Genomic DNA, 18,076 nt, shown 5'->3' with positions numbered 1-18,076 from the left:
TGAGGGTATAACAGGGTGGTCCCCAGGAAAGGGGGAGGTTCCAGGTTTCCTGCCCCACCCAAAAGGAGGGTGAAGCTGAGCAGGGAGAGAAGAAGCTGCAGAGGAGACTGAGGAAGGAAGGAAGCCGGATGGAGCCAGAGGAGACCTGGAGGAGGCACATGGAATGGAGAGACATGTGAAGAAATCGCGCTTGCCTTTTGGTTGTGGACTGGGTGACACAGATTCGGGTGGAGAGACCCATGGGAAGGTGACCATGGCGATTTTTGTCTTGGTTTTGATTTTGCTCCTTTCCTTCCAGACTTGTCTGGTTATTTCTGATACTTTTCTGTGGGTCCCCACTGGAAGATGCTTTAGACTTGTGACAGGCTTTGGGGTCTTGCTCTGGGCCAATCCTGCTTGGGCGGACTTTTACCCACGAGGGGACGGGTAACATTGGGTGCTTGATTTAGAAACTATATTCTTTGCCTTTTTTGTATTGTTTCCTAATTGTATTAAAGTTCCTTCCCATTAAAGTCTTACATGTTTTGTGTTGATGCGGCAGATGGCAGAACCCATTTAGAGCATGCAGGTTTTTGGGGGTCTGGGGTGCACCTCTCCCTGCCCTGTAACAAGGGGAGCAGTGGGCAGTTGGAATAGATCTGCTGCGCCATGAGTAGCTCCCTGGCCAGCTTGTGCTGCAGAGGCTGCGGATAGCTTCACAGTGCTGTGCTTAACCCCTTGCGCCACCAGGGAGCCACCCTGCCTTATATTTCTTATCCCAGTCTCCACCCCCACCAATACTTTGTTGGAATTTTCCCTGGGTCTATCTATGCCCACCAGCACCTCTCTCCAGGGAACACCACCTGTAACAGTCTTTGGCTGCAGTCATCAGTTAAAACAGTACCAAAAAAAGGGGACATCTTTGTTTTTTCCTTATGCCAAGTTTCTTGCTGCTGGAGACCCTCACTTATGACTATCCTTTCACTCCTGCTGCAGGTACCATCCTCTCCAAGATCTTTCCTAACCAGCAAGGGCTAATCCTTAATAAGCAAGGGCCTGATCTTTCCATATGAAGTAGAATCCCCCTCCCCATCTTCTGCCTTATTTTTGACTCCATATAACTAAAGTATCTTGTCTTCCTCCTTCAACTCAGTGTAAATCGGTAAGAGATTTTTGTCTGATTTGTTCTTTGTCATATACCCAGAGACTAACATTGGCCTAGCACGTGTTAGGCGCTTGGCACTTGCTGAATGAATGAGTGAAGCACTGACCATCAGGGGGCGACAGAGAGTCAGCACGGGCGGAAATCAAAATACTTAACACCGCGCTCGGGCACCGCGCGCGAGCTTTGAGCGCGCTCGGCCACCGTAGCACCGTGGCCGGAAAAGCGCGCCTGCATCCGGCCTTGGATCTGGAAAGACGGCTCGGGGCTGTCGGAACCGAACCGCGAACTCCCAAGCCGCTCTTTGCGGAGGACTGGGCTTCGGCCCAGGGCTCCGGGCCTCCGAGCGGCCCGGCCGCCGGCGCGGCTGCTTGAGAAGCTCCCGGGCCGGGAGGCGGGAGCGCGGGTCACCATGACGACGCCGGCGGGGCTGGAGCGCTGGGTGCAGGACGAGCTGCACTCGGTGCTGGGGCTGAGCGAGCGGCATGTGGCCCAGTTCCTCATCGGTACCGCGCAGCGCTGCGCCTCGGCGGAGGAGTTCGTGCAGCGCCTGCGAGACACTGACACCCTGGACCTCGGCGGGCCCGCGCGGGACTTCGCCCTGAGACTCTGGAACAAGGTGCCGGGAGGGGTGTTGCGCGGCTGGGGCAGGGCCTGGCGTGGGAGCGGCCTGGCGTGGGAGAGGGGGTGGAGCAGGGGAGGGGCCCCGGGTTGTTCATCCAGGTGAGGCTGGGCCAACTGTTCATGGGGAAATTAAGTAATCACAAGCATTTATCCTTTGCTCGGGTGTTGTTTAGATACTGTGCTAGGTAGGTGCCGGGCACACAGCTCTGGCGAGGTGATCCAGGAGGGCTTAAGTCTCTTGGGTTGTGTTACAGAGCAGTGTTTCCAACTTTCAGCATGCGTCCAGCGATTCAACCAGTGTCCTTGTTAAAATGCAGGTCTGGGGGTGGGGGAGATCTTAATCTCTGTATTTCTAACAAGTTTCCAGGTAACAATTTTCAAGTAACAAGTTTCTAACAAGTTTCCAAGTTTCTTTTTCCCGGACCTTACTTTGAATAGTCAGGGTATAGAAGAGATGTGTGGAAAGGGCTGTGGGAGACAGAAGAGGTGGGGGTCATGGTCAAGAAAAGCAGACTCAGAAATTCCCTGGAATTTGTCAGGTAGAGAAGGTGAAAGGAGTGAAGGTATAAAGGAAGCTCCTGGAGGACAGGACTGTGTTTCTTGTTTTTGTGTTCCTACCACCAAACAGAGCAGGTACTGAATGAGTAGATACAAAATGAAGGTGTTCTGCCTGTTCAAGTATGGCAGATAACCCTGTGTGGCTGTCACGTGTTACTTAGCTACAGGTTAGAACATAAGGGTGGGGAGACTTGCTATTAGTCTGTTCTTTCTTTATCTGGATTCAGTACAGAGCCTGGTCTGTAACAAGGCTCTTAGAAGACAGTTCTTTTTTTTTTTTTTTTTAAGATTTATTTATTTATGCATACAAGAATTGGGGTGTAAGCCGGAGGTGCAGGGGGTGAGAGGATTCACCAGAGAGAGTGGGGAACAGAACAGGAGGATCTACTGAAATTCACTGCTGAGGGGAGCAGCAGATGAGGCAGGAGAGGTCCGCTGGGCCACATGGGTTGCTCCCTGCCCAGGGATTGAACTCCTGCTGGCAATAGCTTGATAGTACTGTATTTAACCCCTGTGCCACCAGGGAGGCCCAGAAGAAAGTTCACAGTAGTCCTTGTGTAAGAATGACTGAATATTGGGAAGAAGAACTATTGAGCTATTGAGAATTGTATTTGAGAATGTAAACTCCATGAGGGCAGGAGTTTTTATCTCTTGCTTATTTCTGTATCACAAGTACCTAGTAGCTACCTGGTGCTTGAGACAGGCTTCAGTAAATGTCTGTTGACTGGGGGCCTCCCTGGTGGCGCAAGGGATTAAGCACCGCACTATGAAGCAATCGCAGCCTCTGCAGCATGAGTTCGATTTCTGGCCAGCCAGGGAGCTACCCACATGGCGCAGCAGACCTCTTCTGTCTTGCCCACTGCTTCCCTCAGCAGTTTGTTTCAGTCAGTCTGCCTGTTCTGTTCCACTCTGTCTCTGGGTAGCCCTTTAAAACCTCCCCCTCCCCCCGCATCTCTGGCCTGTACCCTAGCTCTTGTATGCATAAATAAGTCTTTAAAAAAAAAGTCTATTGACTGGATGACTGGAAGGATGTTAGAAGCTGAGAGACCTGATTCAGGCTGATGAACATGGTGTGAAACAGGGAGAGAGAATGAAGGCTGGTTTAAGGTCAAGTCATTCTTTAAATTAGGAGCAGGGGGCCTCCCTGGTGGCACAAGAGGTTAAGATACAACCTATGAAGCTCTCCTCAGCCTCTGCAGCACAAGTTCAATTCCTGGCCAGGGAGCTACCCACATGGTGCAGCAGACTCTCCTGACTCGCCTTCTGTTCTCCTCAGCAGTGTGTTTCAGTCGATCTGCCTGTTCTGTTCCCCACTCTGTCTCTGGTGAATCCTCTTACCCCCCATACCTGTGACCTGTACCTCAGTTCTTGTATGCATAAATAAATAAATCTTTAAAAAAAAATTAGGAGCAGGGCAAAGTAGTTGGGCAGAGATCAAGAATTACTCATATCCCCTCCTTTTCCCCTCTGCTGACAGGTACCACGGAAGGCAGTGGTAGAAAAGCCAGCTCGGGCAGCTGAGCGCGAGGCCCGAGCCCTGCTGGAGAAGAACCGATCTTATAAGTTGTTGGAAGACAGTGAGGAAAGTGCTGAGGAGACTGTGGGCAAGGCTGGGAGCAGTCTCCAGAAGAAACATAAAAAAAGGAAACATCTAAGGAAGAAACGTCAGGAGGAAGAAGAAGAAGAAGAGGAGGAAGAGGTACATGAGAAAAAGAAGAAGACAGGGTAAGTCAGAAGGGTGAGAGGATGGGGCAGGTGGCTGACGGGAGGATAGGCCTGCTGTGTGACCTTATTTAACCTTCTGGGCTGGGCTGCAGGGAGAGCGCACAGCAGACGGAGAAGCAAGAGTCAGAGGATGAGTGGGAGCGGACAGAGCGAGAGCGCCTTCAGGACCTGGAGGAGCGTGACGCCTTTGCTGAGCGGGTTCGGCAGCGGGACAAGGACAGGACTCGCAATGTCCTGGAGCGGTCAGACAAGAAGGTGCGTGCACATTCCGTAAATCCCCAAGGAAGAACCCGGGGTCAGACCTGACGTTGCATGTGACTGCAGACATAGTGGTTTCTGGGAAGACAAGGAGACGCTTGTGGCCTGTTCCCCTTAGACCATCTGGCTAAGGCGACTCTGCCGAAATTGTGACTGCAGAGATTCCTCACTGAGAAGGGGCATTTCTTTGTGCTTGGGAATATCTGAATGGTCCTTGTGGCTCTGGAGGGGGAACGGCTGAGGATGTGGAGGTTTTTGTCCTCACACACCTCCACTCTTGGTTTCTTTTCCTAGGCTTATGAAGAGGCTCAGAAGCGCCTCAAGATGGCTGAGGAGGACCGGAAAGCTATGGTGAGTCCCAGTGCTCAGGAAACCAAGATCAGAAAACTGAAGAGATGACTTTCTGCTAGAATGGTTGGGATAGCGAGAAAGAATACAGGGGAAATGCACCGGGGATGCTACAGGTGGCAGGGCTCTGGAGGAGGGACTTGGTTGACAGAAGCCTACTGAGATGCACTTCAGTTGTACAGGGAAGGCAGCTTCCCACAAAGTGACCTGATTCCCTAGACTCCAGTCACACTGTGTCAGCAAGACACTTATAACTGCCTTGCTCCTGAGACTCATCGAGATATAATCAGAAGGCAGCTAGAAGGTCAAGGGGAAGGCTGGGGGGCAGGGGCTGTCCTGCTGCCCTGGGATGTACTGAGCACTCAGCTTAGTGTCTCTCTCCAGATACCTTCCTACCACCTAATCCCTCCATCCCCCCTGTGGCCTTGTGCTTTCCTCAGTTGGTTTTCTCACTGGACCAGAAACAGAGCCTTTCTAATTCATGAGCTTGTTATGGTTTAAGTCTAGGTAAGGTGAGTAGTTTTCCAAAGGCCTGGTCTTCCCAAATAAGGTCACACTTAGAGTTCCCAAAAGAATGTTTGACTCTGTGGTTTCCTTAAAATGCCTAGTGACCTTCAGGCCTCTCCTAACCAGTCAAGCTCATTTCCTACCCCACACACTGTGGCCTGAGATTTATGAGATACCTCTTGGTGCTAATAGAGTGTTTTCATTTGCCTGAATTTAAATTTTTTTCTTTTGCAATTATGAAAACTTTCAAGCAAATAGGGAAGTTAAAAGACTAGTATAATGAACACTCATACAGACTACTCAGATTCAAAAATTGCTAAATTGTGCAGTGTTTGCGCTGTCCATTTTTCCTTTTTTTTTTTTAGGTTTATTTATTTATGCATACAAGAGCTAGGGTGTAAGCCAGAGGTGTGGAGGGTGAGAGGATTCACCAGAGAGAGTGGGGAGCAGAACAGGCAGATGTATTGAAATATGAGCAGTGGGCGAGGCAGGAGAGGTCTGCTGCGCCATATGGGTTGCTCACTGGCAGTCTGGCTGGTATCGAACTCGTGCTGCAGTGGCTGGTGATAGCTTGATAGCTCTGTCTTTTAACCCCTGTGCCACCAGGGAGGCCCTGCAGTTTCCATTTAAATGTGGGCTTTTTGGGGGGGCCTCCCTGGTGGCACAGGCGGTTATAGCAACGCTATGAAGCTATCCGCAGCCTCTGCAGCGCTGGTTGGATCCCCGCCTGACTCGGAGCAACCCACATGGTGAGCAGACCTCTCCTGTGTCACCCACTGCTCCCCTTAGCAGTGTATTTCATCAGTTTGCCTGTTCTGTTCCCCGCTCTGTCTCTGGTGAATCCTCTCACCCTCCTGCTCATCTGGCCTGTACCCCAGTTCTTGTATAGATAAAAATAAATCTTTAAAAAAAATAATAAATAAATGTGTCCTTTTTTTTTTTTTTAAACATATGGCCGATCACCATATCCCACCTACAAATAAAAACATTCTCCTCTAAAAGTGCAATGCTATGGTCACACTCAAGACGATGAACAGTAATTCTCATGTGTCAAGTAAGAACCTATCTGCAGTAAATTTTCCCTAGTTATCCCAAATGTCTCTTTCTTTCCAAACCAGAATCCACTCAAGGTTTATGCATTGTGTATGGTTTTTAGGTTTCTTAAGTGTATTTTTTTTCTCTCTCTTTCTCTCATTTGGTACCATGTCCTACATTCTGGATTTATCTGATCCTTGTCTTGTGGTGTTAAATTCTTCTGTGCTTCCTTTCAAGTGAAACTTCCATTGAAAGCTTGCCTAGCCTCAGATTAAACAGTTGTGATGGGAGCCTCTTGGGCGTGATGTGCTCATCACATTGTCACATCAGGTGTCATGTTGTCCAGTTGTGTGCCTGTAGTGCAGGTGTCCTTTCTGCCGATACCTTTTCATCCTAGAGGTTGTAGCAGCCACTGCTGACCCTTCCCTGAGTCAGTTCTTTCACTGGGCATTGCAAATGGTGGTTTTTGAATTCTCTCATTCTTTTTACTAGCTAACTTTTTATGTAAAGAAGAGTTTTCCTTCAAAAAACTGGGAATGGCTACAGTCCCTTCTTAAAAGTCGGGGCAAAATCAGAGGTTCAATTGTTTGCTTTTAATTACTAATTTTCAGAATGAAGAGTTTGGTGTCAGTCACCTCACCGGTGTTTAAAAGTTCCCCCCATTCTTTGTGTGTATATGTGTCTTATTGGACTCAAGAATTTTTTTTATTATTATTTTTTAAAGATTTATTTATTTATACAAGAACCGGGGTACAGGCCAGATGCGTGGGAGGGTGAGAGGATTCACCAGAGGCAGAGTGGGGAACAGAACAGGCAGACGGACTGAAATACACTGCTGAGGGGAGCAGCGGGCAAGACAGGAGAGGTCTGCCATGCCATGTGGGACCCTCACTGGCTGGCCGGCCAGGATCAAACCGGCGCTGCAGAGGCTGCTGACAGCTTCACAGCGCAGTGCTCAACCGCCAGCGCCACCAGGGGAGGCCTTCACCTGATTTTTTGCCCATATTTTTAAAAAGACACTCTCAGGCTGAAGAAATATTTGATTATGGTATTTTGATTCTGTCATGAGCATAAACTCCACTTTAAGTCTTCTCAGAACAAGCCGACTAATTTTTTTTTTGAAGATTTATTTCTTTAGGCATACAAGAACTTGGGTACAGGCTAGAGGTGTGGGGCGTGAGAGGGTTTACCAGAGACAGTGGGGAGCAGAACAGGCAGACTGACTGAAATACACTGCTGAGGGGAGCAGCGGGCGAGTCAGGAGAGGTCTGCTGCACCATGTGGGTAGCTCCCTGGCGGGCTGGAGAATGAACTTTTCAAGCTAACAAATTAAGTAGTATCAGCCCACAAGAGGAGGGCTTTGCCAGTGTGTAAAGGAGGCCGTCATGATTGCAGGGGAGACGATAGTGCTACGGTGGGAGGGATTGTGGTTGGAGCTGAGAAGGTCCTTGAGGTTGCCGATCTGCTGTTCTGAAAAGCCTGCATCAAAAGTAAATGTGTAGAGGTCTGTGACACATTGTATGAGGGAGAGGCTAATCTCAGAGAGCAAAGCACCCCTAGTTCCACCTTGCCTCACGGAAACACTCTGATGCTGTCCTTCCAGTGGTTTGTGTAGAATTTATTTTTCCTATAACTATAGTCATTTGTTTGAAGACCAGGGAGCATCTAATTGGGGCTGCAGATTCCCTGATGTTGGCATATCCAGTGATTTCCAGTTGTCTCAGTTCTTTTCAGTTTGTGGCCTGTGCTTCTAAACGCTGAGTCCAGCACTTTCATGTTCCCTCTTTCCATTAAGTCAGACAAGCTGGTAACAATAAAATATAAAATGCTCAAACAATTGCCCTCATGTATCTAGATTGACAAAGATGGTGAAGCTGCCCAGAAGCGCATTCCAGCTGCTTCTGCTGCAGGAGGGCTGGGTGTGGGGTCAGCGTATGGCCTTCAAACGGGCCCACATCGCCTAATGGGTGACCATTAGGTGGTACACTGTGGGGAGAGGTTGGAGGATGCCGCTTTAGGTTCTCATGCCTGCCTGTCAGGGAATTTGTCACTCTTATGGGTAGGTAGGGAAAGCAGTTGCTGTTCCAGCACATTGAGAATTTGAATGCCCTGTCCCCACCAGGTCCCTGAGCTGCGGAAGAAATCCCGCAGAGAGTACCTGGCTAAGCGTGAGCGGGAGAAGCTTGAGGACCTGGAGGCTGAGCTGGCGGACGAGGAGTTCCTTTTTGGGGACGTGGAGCTGAGTCGCCAGGAGCGGCGGGAGCTCAAATACAAACGACGGGTGCGGGATCTGGCCCGGGAGTACCGTGCGGCCGGGGAGCAGGAGAAGCTGGAGGCCACCAATCGCTACCACATGCCAGAGGAGACCCGAGGACAGGTGAGGGTCCCCAAGATGAGGGGAGAGAAAGCCCCATGGCCATGGGCAGTGCCTCTGAGGGCCCCTTCCCTGTCACATGCCTTTCCTAGTGGGTGGGGGAGAGCTGGGGAGGTGGAGACCGTGCCGGTAGGACAGCCTCTGTCTTCACGTGCCCTTCTCTCCATAGCCAGCACGAGCTGTGGATTTAGTGGAGGAGGAATCAGGCGCCCCTGGAGAGGAGCAGCGACGCTGGGAGGAGGCCCGGCTGGGGGCAGCATCCCTAAAGTTTGGGGCCCGAGATGCTGCCTCCCAGGAGCCCAAGTATCAGCTGGTGCTAGAGGAAGAGGAGACCATTGAGTTTGTTCGGGCCACTCAGCTCCAGGGCGACGAGGTGAGCGGGAGCACTCTGGGGCATCAGAGGAGGAGAAGCAGCCAGCCCTGAAGCTCACACTCTTTCTCCTTCTCAGGAGCCATCAGCTCCCCCCACCCCAACCCAGGCCCAGCAGAAGGAGTCCATCCAGGCGGTCCGCCGCAGCCTCCCTGTGTTCCCGTTCCGGGAAGAGCTGCTGGCTGCTATAGCTAATCATCAGGTCCTCATCATCGAAGGCGAGACGGGCTCCGGGAAGACCACCCAGATCCCACAGTATCTCTTTGAGGAGGTATATCCACTCCCATTGGGCTGGAGAGAAAGGTCCTGGTCAGAGCCCCTTGGGCTTGCTGTTTTGAGTAGTTGCTTACCTTTTCCATGTTAGTTGCTTAGTCTTTGCATTAAACCATAAGGTTCTTGAGGGTAGGGACTATGCCTTTCTCACGTTTCTTTTCTCACCGTTTGTCTGTCTGCCTGGTAGGTATTCAGAGCGTTCACGCTGGGTGGACGTGTAGTCGGAGGGGTGGAGGGGTAGGTGGGTGAGGGTGTGTGTGGGTGTGTGTGTGTGTGTGTGTGTGTGAACGTGGGGCTCCTGTCACTCTGACCAGCTAGACCTGCTTCTCTGCAAGGCCAAGGAACGAGGAGTTAAATGATTGATTTTCCTGCTTCTTTCCCTTCCTTTGTTCCTTATTGCTTCTAGATCTGCCTCAGCTGCTCTGTCCATTTCTAGTTCAAAACTAGCAGGGCCCTGAACTTGGTTTACCAAAACAAGAGCCAGGGCTGGGTGAGGAGCCCCTTGGGGACCCTAAGTCTGCCTTCTATCCTTTTGCATTCTTATTTGGTTTGTAGTTTGTAGTTTCTGTCCCTTCCTTTTTCTTCCTCCTCTGTCCAGCACTTACAGCCTCTCTCTCTCTCTGAGTCCTCCTGGGCCCCAGGAGCATGTTTAGCCAAGGGAAAACCTCTTTCTCTTTTTCATCCAGGGTTACACAAAGAAGGGTATGAAGATTGCCTGCACCCAGCCTCGGAGAGTGGCGGCCATGAGTGTGGCTGCCCGAGTGGCCCGAGAGATGGGTGTGAAGCTTGGGAATGAGGTGAGGTCTTTGGGGACTCAGAGGCAAAGGGAATTCTTAGGGTCTGGGACTCTCCCCACATTGCCATCAGGGCTTCATGCCACAGGTTCAGGCATTGGCCCTTGTCCCCTAGCCCTGCGGCCCTTCTGGGAACACCAGCCTACTCTCAACTGCTAATGGCCCTGACAGGTCGGCTACAGCATCCGTTTTGAGGATTGCACGTCAGAGCGAACTGTCCTCCGCTACATGACAGATGGGATGCTTCTCCGGGAGTTCCTGTCTGAGCCTGACCTTGCCAGTTACAGGTACACGTGTGCCCATCTCCCAGGTGGAGTCATCCATCTTTTTCGTCCCCCTCAGTATGTCCAGTAACTCCTTTCATCTCTGCTCTGGTCTTTCTGTCCTTTCTTTCCACGCAGGCAATTGACCATTGTCTTCTGATTTATCCACCATTTCTTGAATCTTTATGGTTCTGGTCATTCTAGACCTCTCTAGGACCATGCAAAGGGGCGGAGGGTAGAAGAGACTGCAGAACAGCCTCTCTTCCCTCCCCCAGTTGTTTCCAGGGTCTAGAAGACAACCAGGATGGCAGAGTGGTGCTGGAGTGGGGGGGTCTGGAAAAGCCACGTGCGACCATTTGAAGGAACATAGAAGGTGCAGCTTAAACAGGAAAAACCTAGGGGAGACATCCTTTTTCTCTCTTCTTGTGTTAAGGGCTACAATGTAGAAAAAGGGGTCAGATCTGGTTTTTGAGACTCCAGAGACAACTTGGAACCATGGGGGAAGTTATAGGAGACAGATTTTAGCTGAACACCAAGAAGCCAGAGTGGTGGAGATTGCAGACTGCTCAAGTCCTGGGACCCTGACTCTTGTGACTGTGTCCAAGTGTTGGGTTGGCTTTTAAGCAAGTGTGAGGTGAACAATGTTGATGGGGAGGAGGGCGTCATGATTGGTGTGAAGCCAACTGAGCAGCGTGTGCTTTTTCAACTCTTAGGAGGCTATGGAATTCTGGCCCTAGAAGATTGCAGTGTAGCAGTGGGACAAATATGATTTGATCTGTCACATCCCTTTCAAAAACCAGAGACTCCTTAGAAGGCTGGCCAATGCCAGAGTGTTGGGGCGTGGTTTTTGCCATCAAGCTGGATGCTTTGTGAAAACTTTAGAAACCTTAGCATCATGGTCAAGGTCAGGCACAAAGGGTCGAGTAGAGGGTGAGCTCCTGTAGGCATGGCTGCCGGAGGGGGACCCAGAGTAGAGCAGAGGGAAAGAAGGTGGCTCGCATATAACTAAGGAAACCGCAGAGTCTTTAAGAATGGCCAGAAAGGCTCAGCTGGCCCTGCTTCTGGAAGGAGCAGTTGGAATGCACAACAGCCATCCCATGACACCCTGGGGGATGCTGGACTGTTTGAATTATAGTGGCTCAGGTCAGTCTGTTCCCTTCTGGCCAGCCTGGGCACTCAACCTTTTTTAGACTCTTTGCCCTCTTTTTCTATAAGTCAGGTGCCCTTCTACTTCATTAGTAAAGTAAGAGCAGCTGCTGACTCTTAGTGGACTCATGACTGATCTAGAGGGAGGTCTGCCTCACCTGGTCTTGCTTCTAGCCTCCAGAACTTGGCTGCTCTTGTCTGGCCGGGCCAAGAGAGACAGTAGACCATGGGAACAGGCCTTCTCTGACTTCCTCTTGGTTTTGCTTAACTGGGATGATTGTCTTCTCCTTGGAGCCCTTCCTTCCACATTCACCTTGGGCTTGTTGTCTTCATCTCAGGCACCCAGGATGAGGGCACCCAGGGTGCCAATGTCTACTCCCGCGTGGTTAGCTCTCCTCCCTCTTTGCTCCCCTTGCTTCCTCAGTGTGGTGATGGTGGACGAGGCTCACGAACGGACCCTCCACACGGACATTCTCTTCGGGTTGATCAAGGATGTGGCTCGATTCCGACCAGAGCTCAAGGTCCTGGTGGCTTCAGCCACCCTGGACACTGCCCGTTTTTCCACCTTCTTTGATGATGCCCCTGTCTTCCGAATCCCTGGACGCAGGTTTCCAGTTGACATCTTCTATACCAAGGTGCCTCCCTCAGGAGGGATAGGCCATGTCTATGCTGGGGATTTCAGAGGAGGTTATCACAAGGAGGGAAGCATGGAATGGAGGGTGTGAGAGAACTGGGGTAAAGTGAGCTGGGAGGAGAAGACCAGGCTTGCCTGCAGGTGGCCTTCCTATGACTCCTATTTTCTAGGCTCCGGAGGCCGACTACCTGGAAGCCTGTGTAGTATCTGTGCTGCAGATCCACGTGACCCAGCCCTCCGGGGATATCCTGGTGTTCCTCACAGGACAGGTGTGTGACTGGGGGAGGGACAAAGATATGTGTGTCCCAGGGGAAGACAAGAGTTGGTAATTTGACCTTCTGTGTCTGGAACCCCCACTGCTCTCCTTACCCCAAATTCAGGAGGAGATCGAAGCTGCCTGTGAGATGCTCCAGGATCGCTGCCGCCGCCTGGGTTCCAAAATTCCAGAGCTCCTGGTGCTGCCCATTTATGCCAACCTGCCTTCAGATATGCAGGCTCGCATCTTCCAGCCAACGCCCCCTGGGGCACGCAAGGTCGGTTGGAGAAACCCACATTCTTCACCCCTCTGTTTTGCACAAATAGTAGTGGGAGGCAAGTGCATTCCTGCCCTGAGCACTGCTCAGCTGCAAGGCCGAGTGGCGGTCGGTCCTCGCCTCTGGAGCTGGGATCAAGAGATAGCCATATATGTGCGTGATCTGAAAGTATGAAGCCATAGGTGTACCAGGAGGTAGAATTTGACCTGGACCTTAATAAACATGGTGGGGAAGAGGACAGCCCAATGTGTGTTTGAGGTCAGAGTATAATCTAGAAGGCTTAGTGGAAGGTTCACATGGTGAAGTAGTGGGAGACAGGCCAAAAACAACTTGAACTGAGATCAAGGTCAACCTTTGAGGGCAGATGGGAGAATTTGGACTTTAGTCGATTGATTGGAAATCATAGGATTTTGAGCAACGATGTAATTTTCATTCAACAAATATTTAACTAGTTCCTCCCACATGCCAGGTGCTGTTTTAGGGAATAAGGATACAGTGATGAATAAAACACTATCTTTAGTATCACAGAGCTTACAGTCCTTTTTTTTTTTTTTAAGATTTATTTATTTATGCATACAAGAACTGGGGTACACCAGAGGTGTGGTGGGGTGAGAGGATTCACCAGAGACAGAGTGGGGAGCAGAACATGTAGATTGACTGAAATACATTGCTGAGGGGCGCAATGGGCGAGGCAGGAGAGGTCTGTTGTGCTTACAGTCTTTTGTAGGAGACAGTGAACACTTTAGCAAATGGGTATGGGAGTAAGGAATGGCAGGAAGGAATATTCCTTGGGGTGTAGAAAAGGCCTCTCCCTATTTGATAAGGTAGAAGTGAAGCTGAGGCCTGCACCAGGTGAGGGAGGGGTTAGCTGCTATCTTGGGGAAGAGTGTGCCAAGCGTGGGGAATGGAGGCCCCGGGTGCGTGGCTCACGGGGTGGAGCAGGGGGGCAGTGCTAGACCTGAGGTCAGATAGGTAGCCAGGGACTACTAGGGCTCTAAGGGGCTTGGGTATAATTCTCAGGGTGCACAGGAAGCCACTGAAGGGTGGGGGAGTGATGTGACAGATTGACATTTTAAAAGTACCATTTGGGATGGTGACCAGAGCTGGAGTAGAATTGCAGGAGTACTGTGTGAGTGTGAATGTGAAAGTAGTGGTGTGGAAACTGGGGCCAGGAACCTGGATATCCCCATCTCCCATCTCTGGAAAATGCCCAAATCCTCCATTTCCTATTTGCAACACACCCCTGCTGACCCCACTTCGCCCTCACCTTTCCACTGTCCACCTCCCCTCCCCTGACTGTGGACAGTAATCCCCTCAGCTCCTGCCCCTTCTGCACCTGCTTCTCTACTTCACATCTTCCAGGATTACCTTTTCTAGATAACTAGGTGGGGGAGGTTTCTGGGTGACTCCCACTTCCTCTCCCCCTCAGGTGGTTGTGGCAACGAACATCGCAGAGACATCACTCACCATCGAGGGCATCATCTACGTGCTGGATCCAGGGTTCTGTAAGCAGAAGAGCTACAACCCCCGCACAGGCATGGAGTCACTCACAGTCACACCCTGTAGCAAGGTTGGCCTGCACTCCAGCAGGGGCTCCTGGGGGCGCAAGTGGACTCCTGGGGTTGGGGGCGGGTGAGGCGGCTTCGCCTACTGGAAGGTCCAGCTCCCCCAACTGGAGACTTCTTAGAGCATGGGCATAAGTGGTTCCCATCCTCCCAGATTGCTTGCACAAATACTGCCTTTTCCCTAGTCCCCCATCCAGTCCATCAGCCAGCCTGCATCTCCTCCTTTCCAGGCCTCAGCCAATCAGCGAGCGGGCCGGGCAGGCCGGGTGGCTGCTGGGAAGTGCTTCCGCCTATACACAGCCTGGGCCTATCAGCACGAGCTGGAGGAGACCACGGTGCCCGAGATCCAGAGGACCAGCTTGGGCAACGTGGTGCTGCTTCTCAAGAGCTTAGGTGCTGGCCGGGTCTGAGAACAGGGAGGTGGGGCTGGGTGCTGCCCCTCCAAAAGGCCCTCAGTTCTACCCCTCACGTCTTTGCAGGCATCCATGACCTCATGCACTTTGATTTCCTGGACCCGCCACCGTATGAGACCCTGTTGCTGGCTTTGGAGCAGCTGTATGCTCTGGGAGCCCTCAACCACCTCGGGGAGCTCACCACGGTGAGAAGGGAGGGCAGCATGGGCCAGGGTAGGGCGGAGGAGGTCGGGGTGAGCCCTCAGGCTATAGGGGGATGCCTGAGGGAGGACGGAACTCAGCTCTCTTTCCTCTCCTTAGTCTGGTCGAAAGATGGCAGAGCTGCCGGTGGACCCCATGCTGTCTAAAATGATCTTGGCCTCTGAGAAGTAAGCACCCCACTTCAGCCTGGCTCCCAGTGTACAAACCCTTTGTGCCTCCTTCTGCGGCCATCTTGGTTCTCTCTCTTTTTTTTCCACCAGATTATTCTTTAACAAGTAATATCTTATAAGGAAACTTTTTTTTTTTATTTTGAATTTTTTCCATTTTTTATTACATTTTTTTCTTACATTATTGTAGTCCCTGTCGTTCTCCCACCACCTTACCACCCATGAAACATCACTATATCCCTTGTGTTCTTCCCTCCTTTTTTGCCCCCCACCTCTCACCTCCTCCTTTGCTGTATGTCTCAGTTCTGTGGTCAGCTTGCTAGTTTTGACTTTTTTCACCTTTCGGTTGGTTTTTCTATATTCCACATATGAGTGAGATCATTTGGTATTTATCTTTTTCTTTCTGACTAATTTCAGCTAGCATGATCCCTTCCAGCTCCATCCATGTTGCCACAAATGGCATGAGGTCTGTCTTTTTTGATTGCTGAGTAATATTCCATTGTATAAATATACCGCCGCTTTTTGATCCATTCATCTATTTTGAGGTATTTTGGTTGTTTCCATATCTTGGCGATTGTAAATAGTGCCGCAGTAAACATAGTGGTGTAGGTGTCTTTTCGAATTAGTGGGTTTTTTTTTAAAGATTTATTTTATTTATGCATACAAGAACTGGGGTACAGACCAGAGGTGCAGGGGTTGAGAGGATTCACCAGAGACAGTGTAAGGAGCAGAACAGGTGGATCTACTGAAATTCACTACTGAGGGGAGCAGCGGGCAAGACAGGAGAGGTCTGCTGTGCCATGTGGGTTGTTCCCTGGCCAGCTGGGGATCGAACTCATGCTGCAGTGGCTGCGGATTGCTTGATAGCACTGTCTTTAACCCCTGCACCAACAGGGAGGCCCTCGAATTAGTGTTTTTGTGTCCTTTGGGTGGATTCCTAGGTGTGGAATCAGTGGATCATATGTCAGGGAACTCTCATTTCCCCTTTTGAGGCCAACAGGATGGAAGTACCTTGTCCTTGATCATGATATCAAATGAGTAAGATTGACAAATAGAAAATGGGGGGGGGGGGCTTAAATGAAGGTAGAAGAATTTCCATCTGTGAGGAGTGTTGTGTGAGGGAAATTAGAAATCCCTAAGGTTTCAGACCAGATCCTTAGATGTGACGGGAAGAGGGACCACTTTTAAATGCCTTTTGTTTCATGCTTGAGGTCAGAGATCATTATAGGAGCTTAAAGAAATGTTCTTTCCCCATTGCACATAATTATAACTTTGCACCACAGAGCCTTTAGAGGTCCCCAGTCTCCACCTGCACCCACTCTGTGGAGATCCCGCTTCTGTCACTATTTCTTCTACAGGCCCCACCTCCTTGGCTTCTGTACTGCTACTGTGACAGCACCCCCTCGTCTGTCTACTCTGATTTGTAGCCATCATCCTAACCGGCAGTCCCCACATGAGGAAACATCTATCACCATCATCACTTGCCTTCACTATGTCTGTTAGGTATCTGGCTTTGAACTCATTCTTTGTCCTTCCTGCCCCAGGTACAGCTGTTCAGAGGAAATCCTGACAGTGGCAGCCATGCTCTCTGTCAACAACTCTATCTTCTACCGACCCAAGGACAAGGTCGTCCATGCCGACAATGCCCGTGTCAACTTCTTCCTCCCAGGTGGGGACCACCTGGTTCTGCTAAACGTTTACACACAGGTAACTGGGCCTGGCTGAGTGGGAATGAGGGAGATGTGGGGGCACGCTGGTCCTGCTGTATACTTACTCCTGCTCCTTCTTTTTAACCCTCTTCACAGTGGGCTGAGAGTGGCTACTCTTCCCAGTGGTGCTATGAGAACTTTGTCCAGTTCAGATCCATGCGCCGAGCCCGGGATGTGCGGGAGCAGCTGGAGGGGCTTTTGGAACGCGTGGAAGTTGGTCTCAGTTCCTGCCAGGGGGACTATATTCGCGTACGCAAGGTTAGCATTTACCCTTCTGTCAAACCAGTAAGTCCTGAGGGGCAAGCTTCTCCTTTGGGGGCCTGCAGCAATCCCTGCGGCCTGACACAGTGCCCTCCTTCCATGGAGGGTGTACCCTCCATGTGCTTCCTTCCGCAGACCACTGGAGGGTCCTTCTCAGTGGGTTCTTCATGTGTTCCTCGTCTTTCTGGCTCTCCAGAAACCTGAACTGAAAAGGTAGTGAGTGCTGAGGGCCCCTGCTGTCTGGCTTTCCCATTCACTGTCTCTCCTGCCTGCTCCTTAGGCCATCACTGCCGGTTACTTTTACCACACAGCACGGCTGACTCGGAGCGGCTACCGCACAGTGAAACAGCAGCAGACCGTGTTCATTCATCCCAACTCCTCTCTCTTCGAGGAACAGCCACGCTGGCTGCTTTACCACGAACTTGTCTTGACCACCAAGGAGTTCATGAGACAGGTGAGGGGCTGATCACCCAGGTAGGGGGTGGTTGTGTGGCGAGGTGGTATCTGCCAGTTGAAAACTGAGGTTCAGGTGGCTGCAACTGGCACAGGAATAGGAGGTAGAATAAGACAGCTTTCCTAACAGCTCACTCAGCATCTACTAAGATCTGCTACTGTGTGTTCATTCAAAACAATACTGTGTGTTCATTCAAAACAATATTTATGTATTGTTTTGGTGTTTCTTGGGCTGGGGCCATAATGGAAAACAAAGCTAAAGTGCTTGCTCTGTCCCAATAGCTTGCTTGGGATCCTGGATAACAGGTAGAGCAAGCAGTGCGTCTGCCCTCAGGGCATGTAGTACTAGAGCTTAGCACCCTTTTCCCTAGTCCTGAGGGGAAGGAAGAGCATCTTTTGATTACACACACATTGGAATTCAGGTTAGAAAGAAGGGGAACCCTATCGGTTATTTTTCCTCTCTCCTTCTAGGTATTGGAGATTGAGAGCAGTTGGCTTCTGGAGGTGGCACCCCATTATTATAAGGCCAAGGAACTAGAAGATCCTCATGCTAAGAAAATGCCAAAAAAAATTGGCAAGACCCGAGAAGAATTAGGGTAAAGAGAAGGGGACGTGAACAGAACCTGACACCAGCTCCTTTTCCTTCTGTATGTTATTTAATATCTATTAATAAAATTATTTTTGGAATATGCTTGTGGGAACTTTTCAGATCCAGAGAAAGTGA

At 50.6% G+C, this 18,076-nt stretch overlaps 1 protein-coding gene across 1 annotated transcript; it reads left to right on the top strand.

Annotated features, from left to right (window-relative positions):
- The first annotated feature begins 1,372 nt into the window (after positions 1-1,372).
- Positions 1,373-18,058, top strand: DHX16 (DEAH-box helicase 16). Its single transcript, XM_037519317.1, has 20 exons — positions 1,373-1,760; positions 3,801-4,048; positions 4,141-4,303; positions 4,601-4,657; positions 8,319-8,573; positions 8,740-8,943; positions 9,020-9,211; positions 9,900-10,010; positions 10,179-10,294; positions 11,841-12,051; positions 12,221-12,319; positions 12,431-12,583; positions 14,013-14,153; positions 14,379-14,541; positions 14,628-14,746; positions 14,862-14,929; positions 16,474-16,636; positions 16,735-16,896; positions 17,180-17,353; positions 17,824-18,058. Exons 1-20 carry the CDS (start codon positions 1,554-1,556, stop codon positions 17,950-17,952), a joined length of 3,135 nt encoding a protein of 1,044 aa, XP_037375214.1. The 5' UTR covers positions 1,373-1,553; the 3' UTR covers positions 17,953-18,058.
- Positions 18,059-18,076: the final 18 nt, after the last annotated feature.

This window comes from Talpa occidentalis, unplaced genomic scaffold (genome assembly GCF_014898055.3).
Source record: "Talpa occidentalis isolate TD23 unplaced genomic scaffold, MPIMG_talOcc4v2.1 talOcc4.2, whole genome shotgun sequence".
Taxonomy (NCBI): domain Eukaryota; kingdom Metazoa; phylum Chordata; class Mammalia; order Eulipotyphla; family Talpidae; genus Talpa; species Talpa occidentalis.
This window is presented reverse-complemented; position numbering and strand designations above follow the sequence as displayed.

Coding starts and splice junctions, on each gene's coding strand:
- DHX16 (XM_037519317.1), top strand. CDS start 1,554: ATGACGACGCCGGCGGGGCTGGAGCGCTGGGTGCAGGACGAGCTGCAC. Junction 1,761..3,800: donor CCCTGAGACTCTGGAACAAG/GTGCCGGGAGGG, acceptor CTCTGCTGACAG/GTACCACGGAAGGCAGTGGT. Junction 14,930..16,473: donor ATGATCTTGGCCTCTGAGAA/GTAAGCACCCCA, acceptor TTCCTGCCCCAG/GTACAGCTGTTCAGAGGAAA.